Raw genomic sequence first — 16797 nt, forward strand, 5'->3', positions numbered from 1 at the left:
TATTTTCCCCAATCCATTCTGGTCGGCCTTTATTTATTGCTCTCATTCATTTCAGTTCCCTCTACTCTGTATGCAGAGGCCTGGAAACAGAGTGACATACACTGCTAATCATACCCCCTCTCTCCTTTTCTGCTGTCTCCCTACCCCTTCCCTGTCCCTTACTTCAATAATCCCTCCCCTTTTTTCCCCTTCTTCTCTTTTATCTTTCTCCCTCATTATCCGATGTCCACTCCCAATCGCTCTCGGCAACAGGCGATACAAGGATCAACCGTTTTATCAGTATTGCCACTGCAGAAGCATGTCTGAGTCTAGACACTAAGCCGTTAGGACTGGTAGCAGTAGTACTCCTTTTTTGGTTAATGAGGGATTTCTGTTTATGGCGTCTTTAGATATTGCAACTTTGGACAAAGCTTTTGTTATTTCTTTAAGGCAATAAGTTGGCAGAAGAAAAGTGAAGCATAAGTAAGATGGGGGGAAAGGGAGGGAAAAAAGAAGAATGCATATTTGAAATTATGTGATAATCAAGTGATAATAGTATTTTTCTGAGGGTGAGCTCAGACATGCTGAATGCAAATTAGCACTAGATGTTTTAGGGCTAAATGACTCCTCATATTTTATAATTAAGAACTTCATATCAATGACAGTGATTTTATTATTTCACAGCAATGATTCCCCTCTAGATATTTGTGTTATTATTCTTTTACATTAGATGAAAGAACCACCAAAATAATGTCTGTCACTCCATTCTTTGCAGCTTATGGATGTAAATAAAACTCATAGCAAAGTATTCAATGGCTGTATATACTTCTATATGTCTCCTACTATGTTCAGTGCAGATATTGCTACTTTTCAAAAGTTATAATATATCCATTAAGATATAACATAACTTTTGCCCATTGTGTTGACTATTTTTCCTTCATTGGTCACTATATGGAATGCAGTTGCATCGGTGACTTCAGTGCGTCTTGATGGATACGCTGACGTGCTCTACAGGCTTGCTTTTATGGACACTTGAGCTGATGTTGGATTGATTCATGTTAGCAGCCTTTGTACTGTTTGTTTTGGCCTTCATTATAGTGCCATTTTGTGGTCTGTTTACAGGTAGTTGAGCAAGTTAGTTATGTTGCTTTGTGGTGCAAACACAACTAACTTTCCAATAACGTCGATCAAGTTCAAGGGACAAAGTCTCCGCTGTCTCCTATGCCAGACATTTGGTTTTCGTGTCGATGGTATGTTATTCAATTTCAGTTCAATTCAGTTTTGTTTATATAGCGCCAAATCACAACAACAGTTACCTCGAGCCCCGTAACCCTTGTGGTGTCCTCGGATCAAAAATGGTCCCTAGGTGAATGGCAAACAAGCATATGGGAATCCCGAGGACACTGTAAGGTAATAACTCTACAATAATACAGTGAAACCCAACAATCAGACAGCCACTTTTGAGTGAGCACTTTGGCAACAGTGGGAAGGAAAAACTCCCTTTTAACAGGACAAAATATGCTACAACTGGTTGGGTTGAGTGGAGGGAGAAGGGACAAAAGACATTAATTAATAATGATTCATAATTAAGTGGTATCATTTGTTGACTATCCGTTTTTGTGATGTAGTGTTCATACGACATTCAGGAAACTTCAAGGGGACATTTGGAAATGGCACATGGATGATTTTTTATTGGCAGATTTCCAATATTGGTCGATCATGTTTATTTAATTGTAGAATGCCAAATAATCAACATTAAATTCGATTAATTCTGCAACCCTAAACATCAATGTCATCAACACTTTGCCTTACATGGAAATTTAGGGATGATTATGCAGTTTGCACATACAGGCACTCAAGCAAGATGCCGTAGTTGGTTCATCTCACATCCGTAAGAATGTAGTCATCTTAGTTTGTGAGTTTGGGTTTCAGTGAACTAGCCCAGGACCTCGTAATTGGGGGCGATGATGACAACACACTCTAGTTTATTATTATTGATTAATGAGCAACAACAAACCAGAGTGCCTTGTTATCGGACAAATCAAATAAAGGCAGGGCAAGCACTGGCCAGCTGTGTCATAAAGCTAAATGATTGATCACGCTGTGAAGAGTTCCAGAAAAGGGAAAGAGCGAGTGTAACTCAACAGAACAGCTTTCACAGAAGTGATTACTCCAAAGGGAGAAAATAGCAGGTTACTGAACTAATCAGTACAAGACTTTTTTATTCTTTTTTTGTTGTTATTGCTGTTCAAACCTTTCGGTGTACTGGGTAGCCTCTTTTTGGCTTCTTCGTGATTGAGGATATTAATGGTGGGGTGTTTTTTTTTAATATTTTAAAATCATCACACTGACCCACAAAAGAGGACAAGATGACGTGTGCTAGTCCTTGATATTTTTAGAAGGCCACTACAACTCATCAATGTCAAAATGAATGGACGAGGACATGTCTTGTCTAAACGAATAGTGAATTAAGATGATGTCACACTTGTGTTCAAAGCTTTTATTTCAAGGTGACAGTACCTCACTTGCATTTACTTTAGTTTGTCATTACTCACAAAACTCCGATTATCTTTGTGACACTCCCCTTAGTTTGTCCTCTGCTACTGCAGTGTCTTTCAGTTGACACTACTCACCTCACTGGGTTTTTGTGTGGCGCACAGGAAAGCCATGGAGTGCATATGCATTATTTACAGTAGCTCTTAGCTTATCAGGCTGGATCTCTCCCACAGCCCAGGGCTGTTTTTAGAAGCTTTTGAGACTTCATTGAAGAGGTGAGCTTTTATTAATAAAGCAGGCCATGACTCAGATTAGGAGAGACAAAACTGACACAATGCAAAAATAACATGCATTTTGCCCTGGATGTTACTGTAATGGCTTCTTGACAGTGATGTAAGAACTTGATGTAATTAATAACTTTAGATGATTCAGCTTTGGGTATATGCTGTAATAATAAGTTAACACAAGCCTTTTTATTTTTGTAAAAAGTATTCTATAGCCCAAAAATTCATATAGTGTCCATTGTCACGGCTGATCTCATGGACATTCCATCTAGTCAGCTGTTTTGTCATTGCTTAACCAATTCAGGGTTGCGGCGGCGCTGGAGTCTATCCCAGATGTCATAGAGTGAGAGCCAGGGTACAGCCTGGACAGGTAGCTAGTCTATCACGGTGTATACACATGGTCCATGACAGATTTATTGTCTGTGACTGAGCTATCTGAAAGTCAACATATTACAAGCAGAGTAAATGAAACCATTGACTCGTTTAAGTGTTATAACCAAGGAAATAAATGCCTAAGTGCTGTTTACATAAGATTGAATAGGCCTGCCCTTGCATAACACTTGAAGGTTGGCTATGCATTTCAGGACTTCAGTAGAGGTTGTGCAGTACAGAGCACTACACTGTACACGGGTTATTTCAGGACTGAGCCTGATGTCAAAATGTCCTGAAGGTATGCTGTGAGTGCAGAAAATGTCCTATGCCTGATGAATTTCATAATCTTGCAACATGACAGCCCTGTGCTAGACTGAACTCACTGAACTTCACTGAACTCACTGAACTTCACTGAACTTCACTGAACTTTTTAGTGGGTTCTGCACCGCTGCTGCTAAAGTGGGCTTAGCAGCAGGGGTGCTTTTTAGATGTAAGTGGCTGTTAAAATGGTTACGTGTTGTGATTATTATCAGCTTAGTTTTTGTTTGTTTCATTACATTACATTCACTATATTATTACTGTTGTCAGTTGAAAGCAACTTTGGCTATTTGATGGACATCGTGCAGCTGTTAGTGCTGAGCTGCATGAACAGTTAGAATCATATTTTCAAGAGCTAAAAAGAGATTTAATATTGGCTGTAACTTTCAGTAGGTAACAAGAAACCCAACTCCAAATGAGCGATGGTGACTCGGGAGGTAAGAGCAGATAGCCTACTAATCAGGATGTTGGAGTGTTGGCGGTTCAATCCCACCAACCTCAACATATCTGCTGCTCTTCAGCAAGTGTTGAACCAGTGTTTTATGACTTTAAAATGTCATAAAATGCAATCCTGTGTTAATGTGTATGAAAATGACTTGTAGTGTAAAAGAGTTCTGAGTGGTCAGCAAGACTAGAAATGTGCTGTCTGAATGCCAGTCCATTTAACACTAATTACGTGAGCTGTATCTGAGGCATTGACCATAGTATGTTATGAAATGAATTAAATGTCACATGGTGTTTGGTTCATTGCTTGGCGTGTCTCTCCTCATGGCTCACTGAAATCCAAAAACTGTGCGGTACCAGTACTTTGAAAATTGAAAGTGAATTGAATTGAAATGTGAAATGTGGTATTATTGTAAATTGAGATGTTGGAGAGGAAGTTTTTTTTTTTTGTGAAACTATGATTTATACACAATTATTACTGTTTTGGCTTTAATGTGAGAGCAACGCAGTACAAGGCATTTTTTTCTTACTGTTTATCAGTGCTGCAGTAGTAGTGGTTGGAATACTTTTTTAAACTTAGCTTCATCTCGTTTCAAGTTTTTATGAAGAATCTTAAACTGTAGTCTAGGTTAGACTGTTTAACCAAAACCATCCGTCTGAGCCAGTGTGTGTTATGTTGAATACAGAGGTTTGGGGTTTTTTGTTTTTTGTTTTTTTGCTAAAATAAAATTCACTTCATTTTGGCGTTTATTTGACCAGTGGAAGGAGGAAGAATGCCCGTACGTCTTAATTTTTGACTGTAGCCTGCTTCTTTTTCCAGATCTCCACTCTGCTAGTGTTGTGCTTAGACAACTGTCTTTATGGTTAGTTGGTATGTGTGCATGGTGTGCGTGTGTTCACGGATGTAATGTACGTGCATGCATGCACATGTTTCTATCTGTGTGAAACAACAAATACATATCATTGCCCAGAGCAGTGTGTGGACCAAACAGCCACAAAGGATGTGAGTCATTGTGTTACTTTCACAGTGAAACTAGTCCACCGCAGAGGATGCAGAGCCAAGGTGATGCAGCTGTGCCTGTGACCTTTAATGCATAGATTGCATGAATGCATGGGGGAAAAAAGTGATATAGCTAAGGAATGTAAGCACGGGAAACACATTATGTCAGGTTTCATTTAACAAAAGCACTCTATTTAATTGTTGCTTTGGTGTCATAACAGAAAATGTATGTAAAATAGGCTTATTGTGTGCCTTACATATGTGCCTACATGTTTTGCGTATATTTATGTGGCTTTCTGCCCCTGTTGACGACATCATGTATCATGATCTTAGACAGAGTCTTCTTTTCATTAAATCGATAGCATTACATGAGGGTTTCAAGTGTTTAAAATTCAAAAGGGAGGATTTTTTTCTTTCCTCGTGGCCCACACTTAATCAGAACTAATCAAAAGCTATACTAATTCATCATCTGTGTCCTACTCTGTGTATGTGTCCTGCTCTGGTGGGAGTGTCTATTTTTCATATGATTACACTCTTGTCCCTGAGGCTCTGTTGGCCACTGAAAGCTCTGTTAAGCATAACAATGACCATCACCTCTCCTCAGCAGGACACTTAGACTTAATAGTTTCAGGGAATTAACATGTTTGTAAAGCCATAATAACACGGTGTTGTATTTTATGTTTTCACCAGACTATTAGTTAATTGGGATAATTAAGTCATAAATATACACTCACACTAACATAATATGTTGTATGTATATTATTTGACCCCCATGCAGCTACTTTGAGGTATTGTGTGTAAGTACATATGTACTGTATTTGACTAAATATGGCGGCCTGGAAATAACAAACTAGAAAATCTTCCGTGTTAAATATTCATCACGCGAGTGATGAAGTTAACTTTCTAAAAACCACACACGCAAAGCCTCCATGATGAAATCTCTTGTGACTGCTTGGTTTTGCATTCTTCAGAAAGGTATGCACTAATAACTTTAGGGGTTTAATATAACTGTTTCATGTCGTTTTATTTTATGCCTGTTTATTTAAAAAAAAAAAACAGAAAGAAAGCAAATTTAGAGGCCCGCTGGGAGTTTGTTTGGGCGACTATCTAAGCACCTCTCATTTTCGCTCGACAGGACATCACAGCTTAGCTAACAGCTGAGGCTGGAAAAGGTCAGCTGAATCCACAGAAATATGGTTAATTTGATTTACCAGGGCAAACTTTCCTGCTTTTTAATCGTTTGTCAAGCTAGTATCTCTTAGTGAAGAGCTCAGAGTGAGCACACGCAAGTGAGCAGACTGTTTATGCCTCACCTTTATGTTTCCTTATTCATTTAATTATAATCACTCTAGAATTACAGTTGTCTATATCCTCTGTATCTCTTTGATTTGCCATCCTTTGATGCTCTTCGGTCTTTCTCTCACACTCAACTCTTGACCTCCTCTTTAAAAATCAGTCTTTCTTTTTTGTCTTTGTCTTTTTTGTCTTTTTACACAGAACAATGCTTTGGATTTATGCATAGCTACACTTATTTGATTAATCGAAAACGTTCCCGTGTGCTGCAGAGACATGTTCTATAGAACCGAAGTTGCTTTGCCGTACAACAGCAATTTTTACCTTTGTACAGAGATCCATTATTGCAGAAGAAGCATCTGAGACTTCACTTTGTTTTCTATGTTTGCTTTCAGTGAAATCAGGAGTAACATTAAAAGCAGTAAATACACAAAGATTGTTGACTGCAAGATAAGCAGGTGGAATTCATTGTTGCATAAACATATAATTTTCACTTCGTGATTGACTAAAGTGTCTCTTCAGTCACAGTTTAATTACTCTTTTATAATTTTAGCTTTGTAGAAATTCTTGAAGTCATCTTACTAGAACACAGTCCCTGTCTGGTTGTTGCCCAGAAAGTCCCACATGAGCAGGAGTTGAGCAACCCAAATTGGTACGTAGCTACATCTTAGGCCCTGAAGGTTCTTATCTGTATCAGATATTAGGATGTCCTCATGTTGCCTATCAGCCACCTGGCAACGGACTGAAATCACAGACCACATAATACTATAGCATGTGCTATTAATTAGTTATAAAATTAAAAATTCAAATGTTAAGGCTAAAGGATTAAGAGAGTGTATTTATCTGCTTCATCTTGTAACATTTCTCTGAGGTGATCTACAGTGCTAAAATCCACAAAAAAAAAAATACCACGCACGTATTACTGAGGTAGCTTGTGCATCAAAAGGTGTAGAAGTGCATAAGTGTGCTGTTAGCATGGGTGCTTTGATGCCCTGCTGAGTTTCCTTTGATTCTATTTCTCTTAAGCTCTACATATGTAATCGCTGACTAAAAGGAAGGTGACCATAACTGCTTTTGGCATATGCTTGTCTGTGGCTGCAGTGATAACTTCTAACAGCAAATTACACTGAGTCAAGGGTGCAGTTAGTGAAGCACAGTTCGAGGCTCTTTTTTAGGTGTCATTAGTGAATCACAAACTGTGGATTTTTTTTCTTGTACTTTTTGTTAGTGTTATTAGATTCTGGTAATGGTGTTATGACATTATCAACTGAATATTTTCTTTTAGAAATAAAAAATAAAATGCGACTGGCGCACCTTTTCATTTGTAATTTAACTATGGATGAACTTTTTCGGTGAAATCTTTTGTTATCAGTGTTTCTTTCTGATTCTGTCACAGTTTTGGTTGCTTCGGAGTGTGAACTCACCCTGTCTGTGCGTTTTGTCTTTTAGTACCGGATTGGGCAGCTGTACATGATCAGTAAACACAGCCATGAGCAGAGCGATCGAGGGGAAGGGGTGGAGGTTGTCCAGAACGAACCGTATGAAGACCCGGCACATGGCCAAGGACAGTACACAGAGAAACGAGTCTACCTCAACAGGTCAGTGGAATATTTTCCTGCTAGTTGAATGCCCGACATGTGATTAATTAGTAGTGTGTGGGCTACTTTTACATGCTGGCCACCGTTAATCTAATCTAATTTTCATTTGGTCTCCAACCAGTTCCTGAACATTTCTGTTTGCTGTCTTTCTCTGGCAGAATCTTCTTGCCCACAGAACATATTTTGTTTGTTTGTTTCAGAAATGGAAAGAACAAATTCAATCCCTATGGTTGAATATTTACAGAAAAGACTACTCAGTGAATGCAATGAATCAAAATGAATCAAAAACTTCCCACACTGACTGGCAGAACTAAACTTTGTAGAAGTTTACCAGAAAGCCAAATGCTTGTGGGATTGTTGTTTTAAAGGCTGTTCTCGCCACCTGGGACCTAATTCCCTGTTCCTAAATGCAGTCAATTAAAAAAAAAAGCAATGCAGGGGTTAAAATCGTGATATAGTTTAACAAGAAATACTTCAAATTGCCTAAACACCGCTCGCAGTGTTTCATGGTGATGAACTATTTGCTTATATTTACAGCATTTCTTCCCGATGACGCGGAATTACCAGGATGTGGTAATTTCAGGTAATTCAGTAAAAAATGATTAGACCTAAAATTGTGCTTGTTTGTTTGAGGCAAAGATGTACAATCTAATCACAATGGCCTCTGCATCAAAAAGCATCGAGAAGCATTAAGTCCATTCATTGTATTTTTGGCTGTTTAACGACAAGACTGGCAGTATTTTTATGTTCTTTTTTTTTATTTTAATGAATGATTAATTACTTATTTGTTATAATGAATTTTCATTTAAATATATATAATTATTATTACGAATTAAAATGAAAGTTAGCAAGAAATACATTATTAAAAAATGAAAAGGTGGAAATTTTTCTGCGGAAAAAAATATGACAGAGCCTAAACAAGGTCAAGAGAGAGAAAATGGAAGAAGGCAGAGATGCTGTAGGCCATTTGTCTAAGCACAAATACCCGTGTCAGCATTCGCTATGCCAGGGAACTAATTATGTTGAGTCAGCACACCTCTGCTCTGCAGAGGAAATGAAGAAGGCAAAGGCAGCATACAGAGATCGTCTGGATCTCCATTCAGATATTTTCAGTCTTTCAGTCTTTCTTTCAGCTTTTTTTTTTTTGTGCTTTGTATTGAACTAGAAATTTATATAGATAAATTGAGTATTTTGAGCAACAGTGTTCAGGAAGACACTTGCTTGGAGCTTTGTTTAAACAGAAATGAAAGGCAACAGTTGCTTTGTACAAAAAAAGACCTTAGGCCAGGGGTGGGCAATCTCAGTCCACGAGGGCGGGTGTCCCTGCAGGTTTTAGATGTGTCCTCGAACCAACACAGCTGATTTAAATGGCTAAATTAGCTCCTCAACATGTCCTGAAGTTCTCCAGAGGCCTGGTAACGAACTAATCATGTGATTCAGGTGTGTTGACCCAAGGTGAGATCTAAAACCTGCAGGACACCGGCCCTCGTGGACAGAGATTGCCAACCCCTGCCTTAGGCTATAATCTTCATTCACACTTTAAGGTGGAGCAGCTCTTGAACTTACTGTTATTGAGTAGATATTGGCAAAATTTTTGTGAAATTTTGCCAATATCTACTCATTTTACTCATTTCAGTGCAGTTCATTCATGCGCACCAACAAAACTGTCATTCAGGCAAGGACAAAAAAAGAGGGACAGAAATGTATTCTAAACACTTAAACTCTCAGCTTTGATAGATGTTTGCATTTGCAGTTAGATGGAGATCTAGAAAACACTAACCTTTCCACGGCAGCTGACATTTTGATGGAGTGAAATGTATGAGTGCGTAAATGTGTGTCTGCGTTTGGCAGAATTCAAAAGCTCCACATATTGATGATGAACATCCCTGTGGTTTAATTCGAAACCCTCACTTCTCAATGGAAATAACAGCTGCGTTCCTCTGTCAACCACTCAAGCTGCCTTTTATATCTCTGTCTCTGTTTGTAGTGAAAAAACGAGCAAGGAATTCTTACTAGATAGTAAGTGGTGCATAATCATGGAAAACAACTGATGTGCTTTCACATAAAGTGAAATGGCATTCTTAATTCAATTTATTTAATATTTGCCTTAAAACAAACAAACACATAAACCTGGGTAATCTCAGCAGAACCCAACAGTGTAAACATGTAAATAAATAAGTAAACAAAACCATTGTTGGGGAAGTCTGTTTGTGTTTTGGTTTGGCTAATAAAATTCCCTTCAGGCGTTCTTGAGTTATCAAATTGACCAGAAGACATAAAAAAACGAATCCACAAGTAATATTGTTATATTTTAATGATGTTCTTTGTATAAACGTGGTAAGTGTGGCAGAAGAAACTCTATGGATGGAAGTTAGGCTTGTATAGAATCAACAACATAACTTTACTATAGTTAACTACTGTTCTGTTTACCTTAACTGGCCATCCATCTGGAGCTGCAACAAGTAAACATTAACTTTAAGTCACCAGCAGGGAATCAATCTGCCAATCTGTCACACTTTAACCGCCTCATTAGCCCTCACAATCTGCTTCACACAGTACTTTACTATTTGGCCTGATCTCATCGAACCTGAATACTGTTTTCCTTGTTTATTATTATTATTATTATTATTATTATTATTATTATTATTATTATTATTATTATTATTATTATTATTACTATTGTTAAAGTTGATTGATTATGAACAATTGTTACCATTCCTCAGATGCGTTCAGATAAACCGGGATGCTTTTTTAAAAAAATAAATAAAATAAAGCAGGCATGGATTACGCTTGCACGTTTGGCAACATGGGCTGGCAAAGATCTTTACAAGAAGAAGAAGGAGGGAATAGGAGAACTCAACAGATGGAGGTGTAGGAGGGGTGTCAGTCTCTTTGTTGGAAGAGAGAGAGAATATCTGGCAGCATTCACAAATTTTTTATTCACAGCAGTCACGTATTTCACAGAGTGCCATTTTTGTCCTGTTTTGGAGAGTATGTCAGTCAAAGTAGGTGGTGCCTTTCCAAAGTACATAATCGAAGAAAAGTGAATGTCAAGCACAGACATGCATTAATAAGTCTCCCGAATACACATATTGGTCGAAGTACTGAAACAGTGACCTCATGCTGGATGATACAGAGATTAAAAGTTTCAACAAAGTGCTTTCAGGCTCAGAAAACTCATATGTCTGCGGCTACAACTGATAAATAGTGCGATATTTAAGAAAATTTTGAGAGTTTATATGACTATTTTGTTTGTGGGATAAGTATAACACTACCTTGACATAACTTAAGCTTCCTGCTGATTCCTTGTGAAAAGGGGGAAAAGCCAGAAGAAGCTTTATTAACTCAGATTAATGCATTAGTGAAACAAAGCTGTGAGATGTTTCAAGTCGGAATAAGTTATCCGTCAGTGTCGAGGATTTGAATTGTTGAAATGTCATGAAATAAAATTATTATCAATTATGTTGCTGCACAGCTCACGAGAAGAAGGGAAGGCACCACTTGTTCCTTCCTCATTGCTGCCATTAATGTGTCTTTTGGTCCCTTTAGGTCCTTAAAGCCCAACTGCTTCACCCATCCTTGGAATGAATGTGTTTAACTGTGTGTATATATATATATAAAAAAAGAGAGCGCTCCTTTATAGACCACATTTATATCAGCAGAATAAATTGTTATAACATTTTTTTTGTCCGTATGTTCTTTTGTTGGTCTTTTGGTTCCATTTTTACATTAGAGTGGCTGAAAATCCTAAGCTGCCATTTGTACTCCCCTCAATCAAAGCTTTACAGAAGCACTCTTTTATTCAACTGTTTTATTCTGCGAGTCCATTTTCCTTTCACGCGTAAAACAAGTTTTTAATGATTGCTGTGCCAAAGGAAGCAGTTTCAATCTTTCAACCTCCTTCCCTCCTTCACTAACACAAGCTCACAGTCACGCTCCACATCTGTCTTTGTCTCTCTCAATGCCTCTCTGCAGTAAATTACCAAGCTGGGCTCGAGCAGTGGTTCCTAAAATCTTCTATGTAACAGAGAAGGCATGGAACTACTACCCTTACACCATAACCGGTAAGTAAACCGTCTAAAAGTATTTCTTGGGATGTCATGCTGTTCACAGCTCATGCTATATCAAGAATTGAGTTAGCTGTTGTAACTGAAGGAGGCCTACTTTTGCCTTCTTAATACTCTGTTTTTAAAGCCTAGAACTACAGTCAGATTGTAAGCACAATATTTTTTTAAAGGTCAGCTTCTCAGGACTCGCCAGCTACTATAAACACTTGGCTGCATGTTTTAAGTGAACTGGAGGAGTGTGAAAAGAAGATATAAATGTTTACGAAGCTTGGAGATAAAATCTGGTCCAAGATTGTGAATCTTTAATGGACAGTTTTAATAGATTGTGCAAAAGCATATATCCTTTTTTTTAATGTAGGTAAAAGTCACTGAGAGCCCAAAGAAAGCTGAAATTACAGCAAAAGTAACACAAGTAAAGAAACAAATACAACCGACATTCAGTGCAGGTGAACACAAACATCCAAATCATTTGCATTAACACATTATTTAAATAATTTCTTGCCTCAAATTTTTATTGGACTCAAACTTATCCATCATAACCAGCTCTAACAGTTTCAGGTCCGTCTGCGGATTATTCCAGAAAAAGGGAGCAGCATGTTTAAAAGCCTTCTTTTTCCATTCCGACTGATACAATTTCCAGAAAGACCAATAAAGAAATGTTCATGCAGCGTATAAGTTTAAAGCAGCAATTTTTCTGAGTATTCGAGATTTGGATGACTTGATCTGTTAATTAGTTGTGAAAGATTATATGAACCCCTGTAGATGTAACACAGTCTGAGGCAGCAGTGCCAGTTAAAATCTGCAGCCAGGAGACTTTCATTAAAATCGCAGGTTAGTGGTTTGTTACAGATTCATAAAAAGTCCCCTGAAAACTTGGAGTTTGAGGCAAAGAAATTAGCCTGGACCTCAACATTACTGAAGCAGTGTGGGATCAGCTTAACAGAAAACAGAACTAAAGGCAGAAACATCCAAAGGAGAGATTTGAATGGCTGTCAAGAAGCCAGGAGGACTTTTTTTGAAGGCTACTTAAAAAAATTACAAGAAAACCTACCTAAGAGAGTTCAGGCTGTGCTGTGGTTATACCAAATATCGAATTTAAAGCTAATTAGAATTGTAGAAACTCTCTTTTTAGCTTCCATTTGTCAGGTGCTGGCATATCCCAGCTGCCATATGGTGAGAGGTGGGGCACACTGTGGCTCTATCGCAGGGCAATCATTCACACTCATTGCCAATTTAGAATACCTACGTAACCTAATCCCATACATGTGTGGCTGTGTGGATTCTCTCTTTGAACTCTGGTATCTGTACCTATTTCCCATTTTCCTTACAATATATAAAGAAATGAGGTGGATCAAGACTTTTGCACAGCACTGTAAGAAAAAGCGAATAAGTGGTGAGAGCCATCAAAGTTATTATGCAACCTAAGTCATAATTTATGGCCAGATTCCAGCAGCTCCATGTGTAATCTCTGAAGGACATTTGGAGGTTTCACCACATTAAAGGCTTATAGCAGATTTGGGCACAGTGGTCATGAGCTGGATGCAGTGACTTTGGAAATAAGAGCTTTTATAGCAACTTGAGCGAAATGCTAATTCAGTGTTAAAGGTCGATGACTGCCATAGATGAAAGATGAGGGAGGATTTTCAGTGTTGATCAATAAAGTGCAATCTTAAACTCTATAAAAGGTGATGGCATTTACATGGGACAGCATCTTCAGTCAAAAAGCAAACTGCAGACATTGTAAGTTCCTGAGTGCCCTTAATGCCTCCACGCAACATTCAAGGTCAACCAGAATGGGATGTTACATCAGTGACAGCGTTGCAGCTTTCTGGTTGCCAGTGTTTCAGTTTGGTAGCAAAACACAAAACTATGTAAAAAAGTATGAACATGTCACTCATTCACGCGTGACCACGTTTAAATCTGCATATAGTTACATGCTTACAGCCGCCAGTGCTTTTTATGCGCATTGAGCACAGCGGTGGAATAAGACAATATTACCAATATTACGAGCAAGCAGTAATCAGGAGTCCAAAGATCAGAGGCACAGTGGCCAGAACAGAACATTTCTGTGATGCTTTAATGATTCTGATCATTAAAAAGAGGTGTTACAAGATGATGAGGACAGATTAAACTTTAATCTGTCCTCATCATCTTGTAAAGCTATCAATCTGTCAATCCTTTCCGTGTCCGGGCCGGGTGAGGTTTCCCGTGTTGAGTCAAATTAGAGGAGGTGTTACAAGATCAAATTCCCTTTAATCATTAAAGGGAATGAAAACACACACTCTAGTGAGGAGGGATGATTTGGGTTTTCAGATATTTGACAGACATTTTTTATATGTTGTAGCCTTCACTTATATTCTTTAATGTTGTGTAACTAACTTGCTTTCTTTTGTGTTCTCCCATGGCTTTGACCCGATGTCACCTCATGCATTGTTCTGAAGAATACACTGTAAGTATCCTCAATCATTGTGGAATATTATTGTGGAAATATTAGGAGCTAATTGAATATCATAGAAGGGGCAAACATTTATGTTTACCTCACCGGTAGATTTCAAACAAAGATCTTTTTTCCCCATTTCTTTTAATTAATAGCACATAGAAAAATTGATTATTAAGTATTATGTACTTAATAATAGGCCCAGCAGAGACTCAACTCTGGCCCTTTGAGCTTTGGAAATTGTGAAGAATTGCATAGATTTTTCCCTTTTCCTATTGATTTAGACCTCTCCCTGCCACTGAAATTCATACTAGACCAAAGTAAATAAGTAATACATAAACAATGGCAATAATTTGATTGTTTGTTTGTTTGTATTTTACAGTGAGTTCACAGGGGGAATCATTTTCCCGGAGTTAACAAAAATTTCAGCACTTTTTTTTAGTAGCTTTAGCAATTTATTACATAGTTTTACTCGTGCAGTCTGGTCCACTCGAGATCAAAGTGAGCTGTATGCGGCCCACAGTGTAAAATGACTTTGACACCCCTGCTCTAAATTGTGTCTGCTTGTCTTTCATTTCAAACATCTGACTGCTTGTAACATGTCAAATGGTAGAAAAATGCCAAAATTTACATATTAAAGAATTTTCCGATTACTTATTATGCAGTCTTCTGCTGTATGCAGCGTAGCCACAGTACAGTGGTGGCAGCTGCGTTCTGTTGGAAGGGTTTGTTAGTCTCTGCAATGATCAAAACAACTTACATAGCAACCACACACACAAACACACACACACTAAGTTTTCTCCAATAATCAGAACGGCCTCTGTGACCCATGATTAACGTTGATACGTCATTTAAAACATATGAATGTGATTAGGCTTAGCTATAGGGCTTCTGTTAAGCAGAGGGAGAAATGTCAGTAGCGTGAGTCACGACACTTTTGGGTGTGGGGATAAACGGGGAAAGAGGACAATGTTGTGACAGCGAAGGAATGCTCGATATTGTCTATGTGCATGTGTGGGAGCGTACTGTGCTTATGTATGAGTCAGTGCAAATACACCCATGAAAAATGAGTTTTTAAGCAGGCTAGCAAAATTGTCTTGGTTTTTGTCACTTTTGACAAGGAGATTTAAGTACTGCACTGTTACAGCTCATTTGAAACTATACAGTGATAAACATACAAATGGAGAAAAAAACCTTCCCAACTCAGACACGGTGCTCATAAAAGCACTTTGAGAGGTGTTACAGCGAGGCACGTATGAATATGTTAGCCTCATGAAGAACAGACTTCATAAGCTCGCTGCTTCTATTTTTGCTCAGCTTTGGAATGCAGAAGAATAATAAAAGCAACACCGCTTCTGTTAAGGACATTAGTTGATGAATTTGTCTTGACAAGTGGTTAAGCATCTTTTTTCTTTCTTAATCCACAGTGCTCGTTCCTGCCCAAGTTTTCCATCCACATAGAGACAAAATATGAGGACAACAAAGGATGCAATGACAATGTAAGTACACGGTGTGCAGGTGTGATAGGAGCTTTGAACTGTGGTTTGGGTGTTTCCTTTTAGTCACATGCTGAGTGGAACACAGTATAGTATGACTGCTCTGTACATCTGCAGTCTGTTGCATGAATGTCTCTGCAAGCAGATGGACGCCTCCTGTGTTCCTCCTCCAGATGGTGTAAAGGCAAATAGTTTTCCATGCTGCAGAGATTTTAAAGTGTTTTTGAGGCAAACTTGTGAGTTTGGGCTATACAAGTTATATTGATTTGACCTTATGATGTGTTATTAGTAATGGCCTTGTGTTCCGTTAGTTCTGGGCTTTCTGTTCTGATATAAAACCTGTAGCATATGCACTTTGGTGACCCATAAGCAGCGCAGTGGAACATAGTAGAAAATGAAACTTTTAGTTTTATCTTTATCGTGAAATGCACTGTTTGTGGTTTCCCAGCGAACACCCATACTGCTAATGTCAGCCCATATGCCCAGTCAGTTAATCAGGCAGGCTCTCACTCCCACGCAAATCTTTCAGCTTAATGTAACACTGCTGACTGTTTGCTCTCTTTCTCATAGAGAAATATGTAAAGCAAGATAACCCTGTCTAAGATAAAATAGCACATAATGTACATATGGTAAAAAAAAACAAGATCTCTACAAAGGCTATATGAGTAAAATTATCCAGGCAGATCTGGCAGCAAAGACTCTTTATGTGCAATCCCATCATGTAATAATGCCAACAATGCATGAGCCTTAAGAGTCTGCCAAAAAACGGCTCCACTTGTGTTGGACACCTAATTTCATTTGGGTTGTTGGAATTGCTAACTCTCTGTATTCCCATTTATATGGGTATTAGTCATCAAATGAAAGGCTGCCAGTGCTCGGGCATTAGAAAAAAGAAATCGTGGAGTGGTGTGCTACATTTTTAAATGTATTGTGGTTACTGGTAAGCAGGTTAAGATCACTCGAGTTTTAAAATGATGTGTGGATTTTGCGATGTATAGATGATGGTTCCTAGT

The 16797-nt window shown here is 38.3% G+C and overlaps 1 protein-coding gene across 1 annotated transcript in view; it reads left to right on the forward strand.

Moving 5' to 3' along the window:
* The window catches only part of LOC102779150 (cytoplasmic phosphatidylinositol transfer protein 1-like), a 79409-nt gene that overhangs the window by 52912 nt on the left and 9700 nt on the right, over positions 1–16797 (forward strand). The window contains exons 2-5 of the mRNA XM_087841889.1: positions 7636–7784; positions 11760–11848; positions 14293–14300; positions 15716–15787. Of these exons, the coding sequence (XP_087698015.1) occupies positions 7636–7784; positions 11760–11848; positions 14293–14300; positions 15716–15787 (318 nt within the window). The remainder of the gene's footprint in view (positions 1–7635; positions 7785–11759; positions 11849–14292; positions 14301–15715; positions 15788–16797) is intronic.

Source organism: Neolamprologus brichardi, chromosome 6 (assembly GCF_056152115.1).
Source record: "Neolamprologus brichardi isolate AB-2024 chromosome 6, ASM5615211v1, whole genome shotgun sequence".
Classification (NCBI taxonomy): Eukaryota; Metazoa; Chordata; class Actinopteri; order Cichliformes; family Cichlidae; genus Neolamprologus; species Neolamprologus brichardi.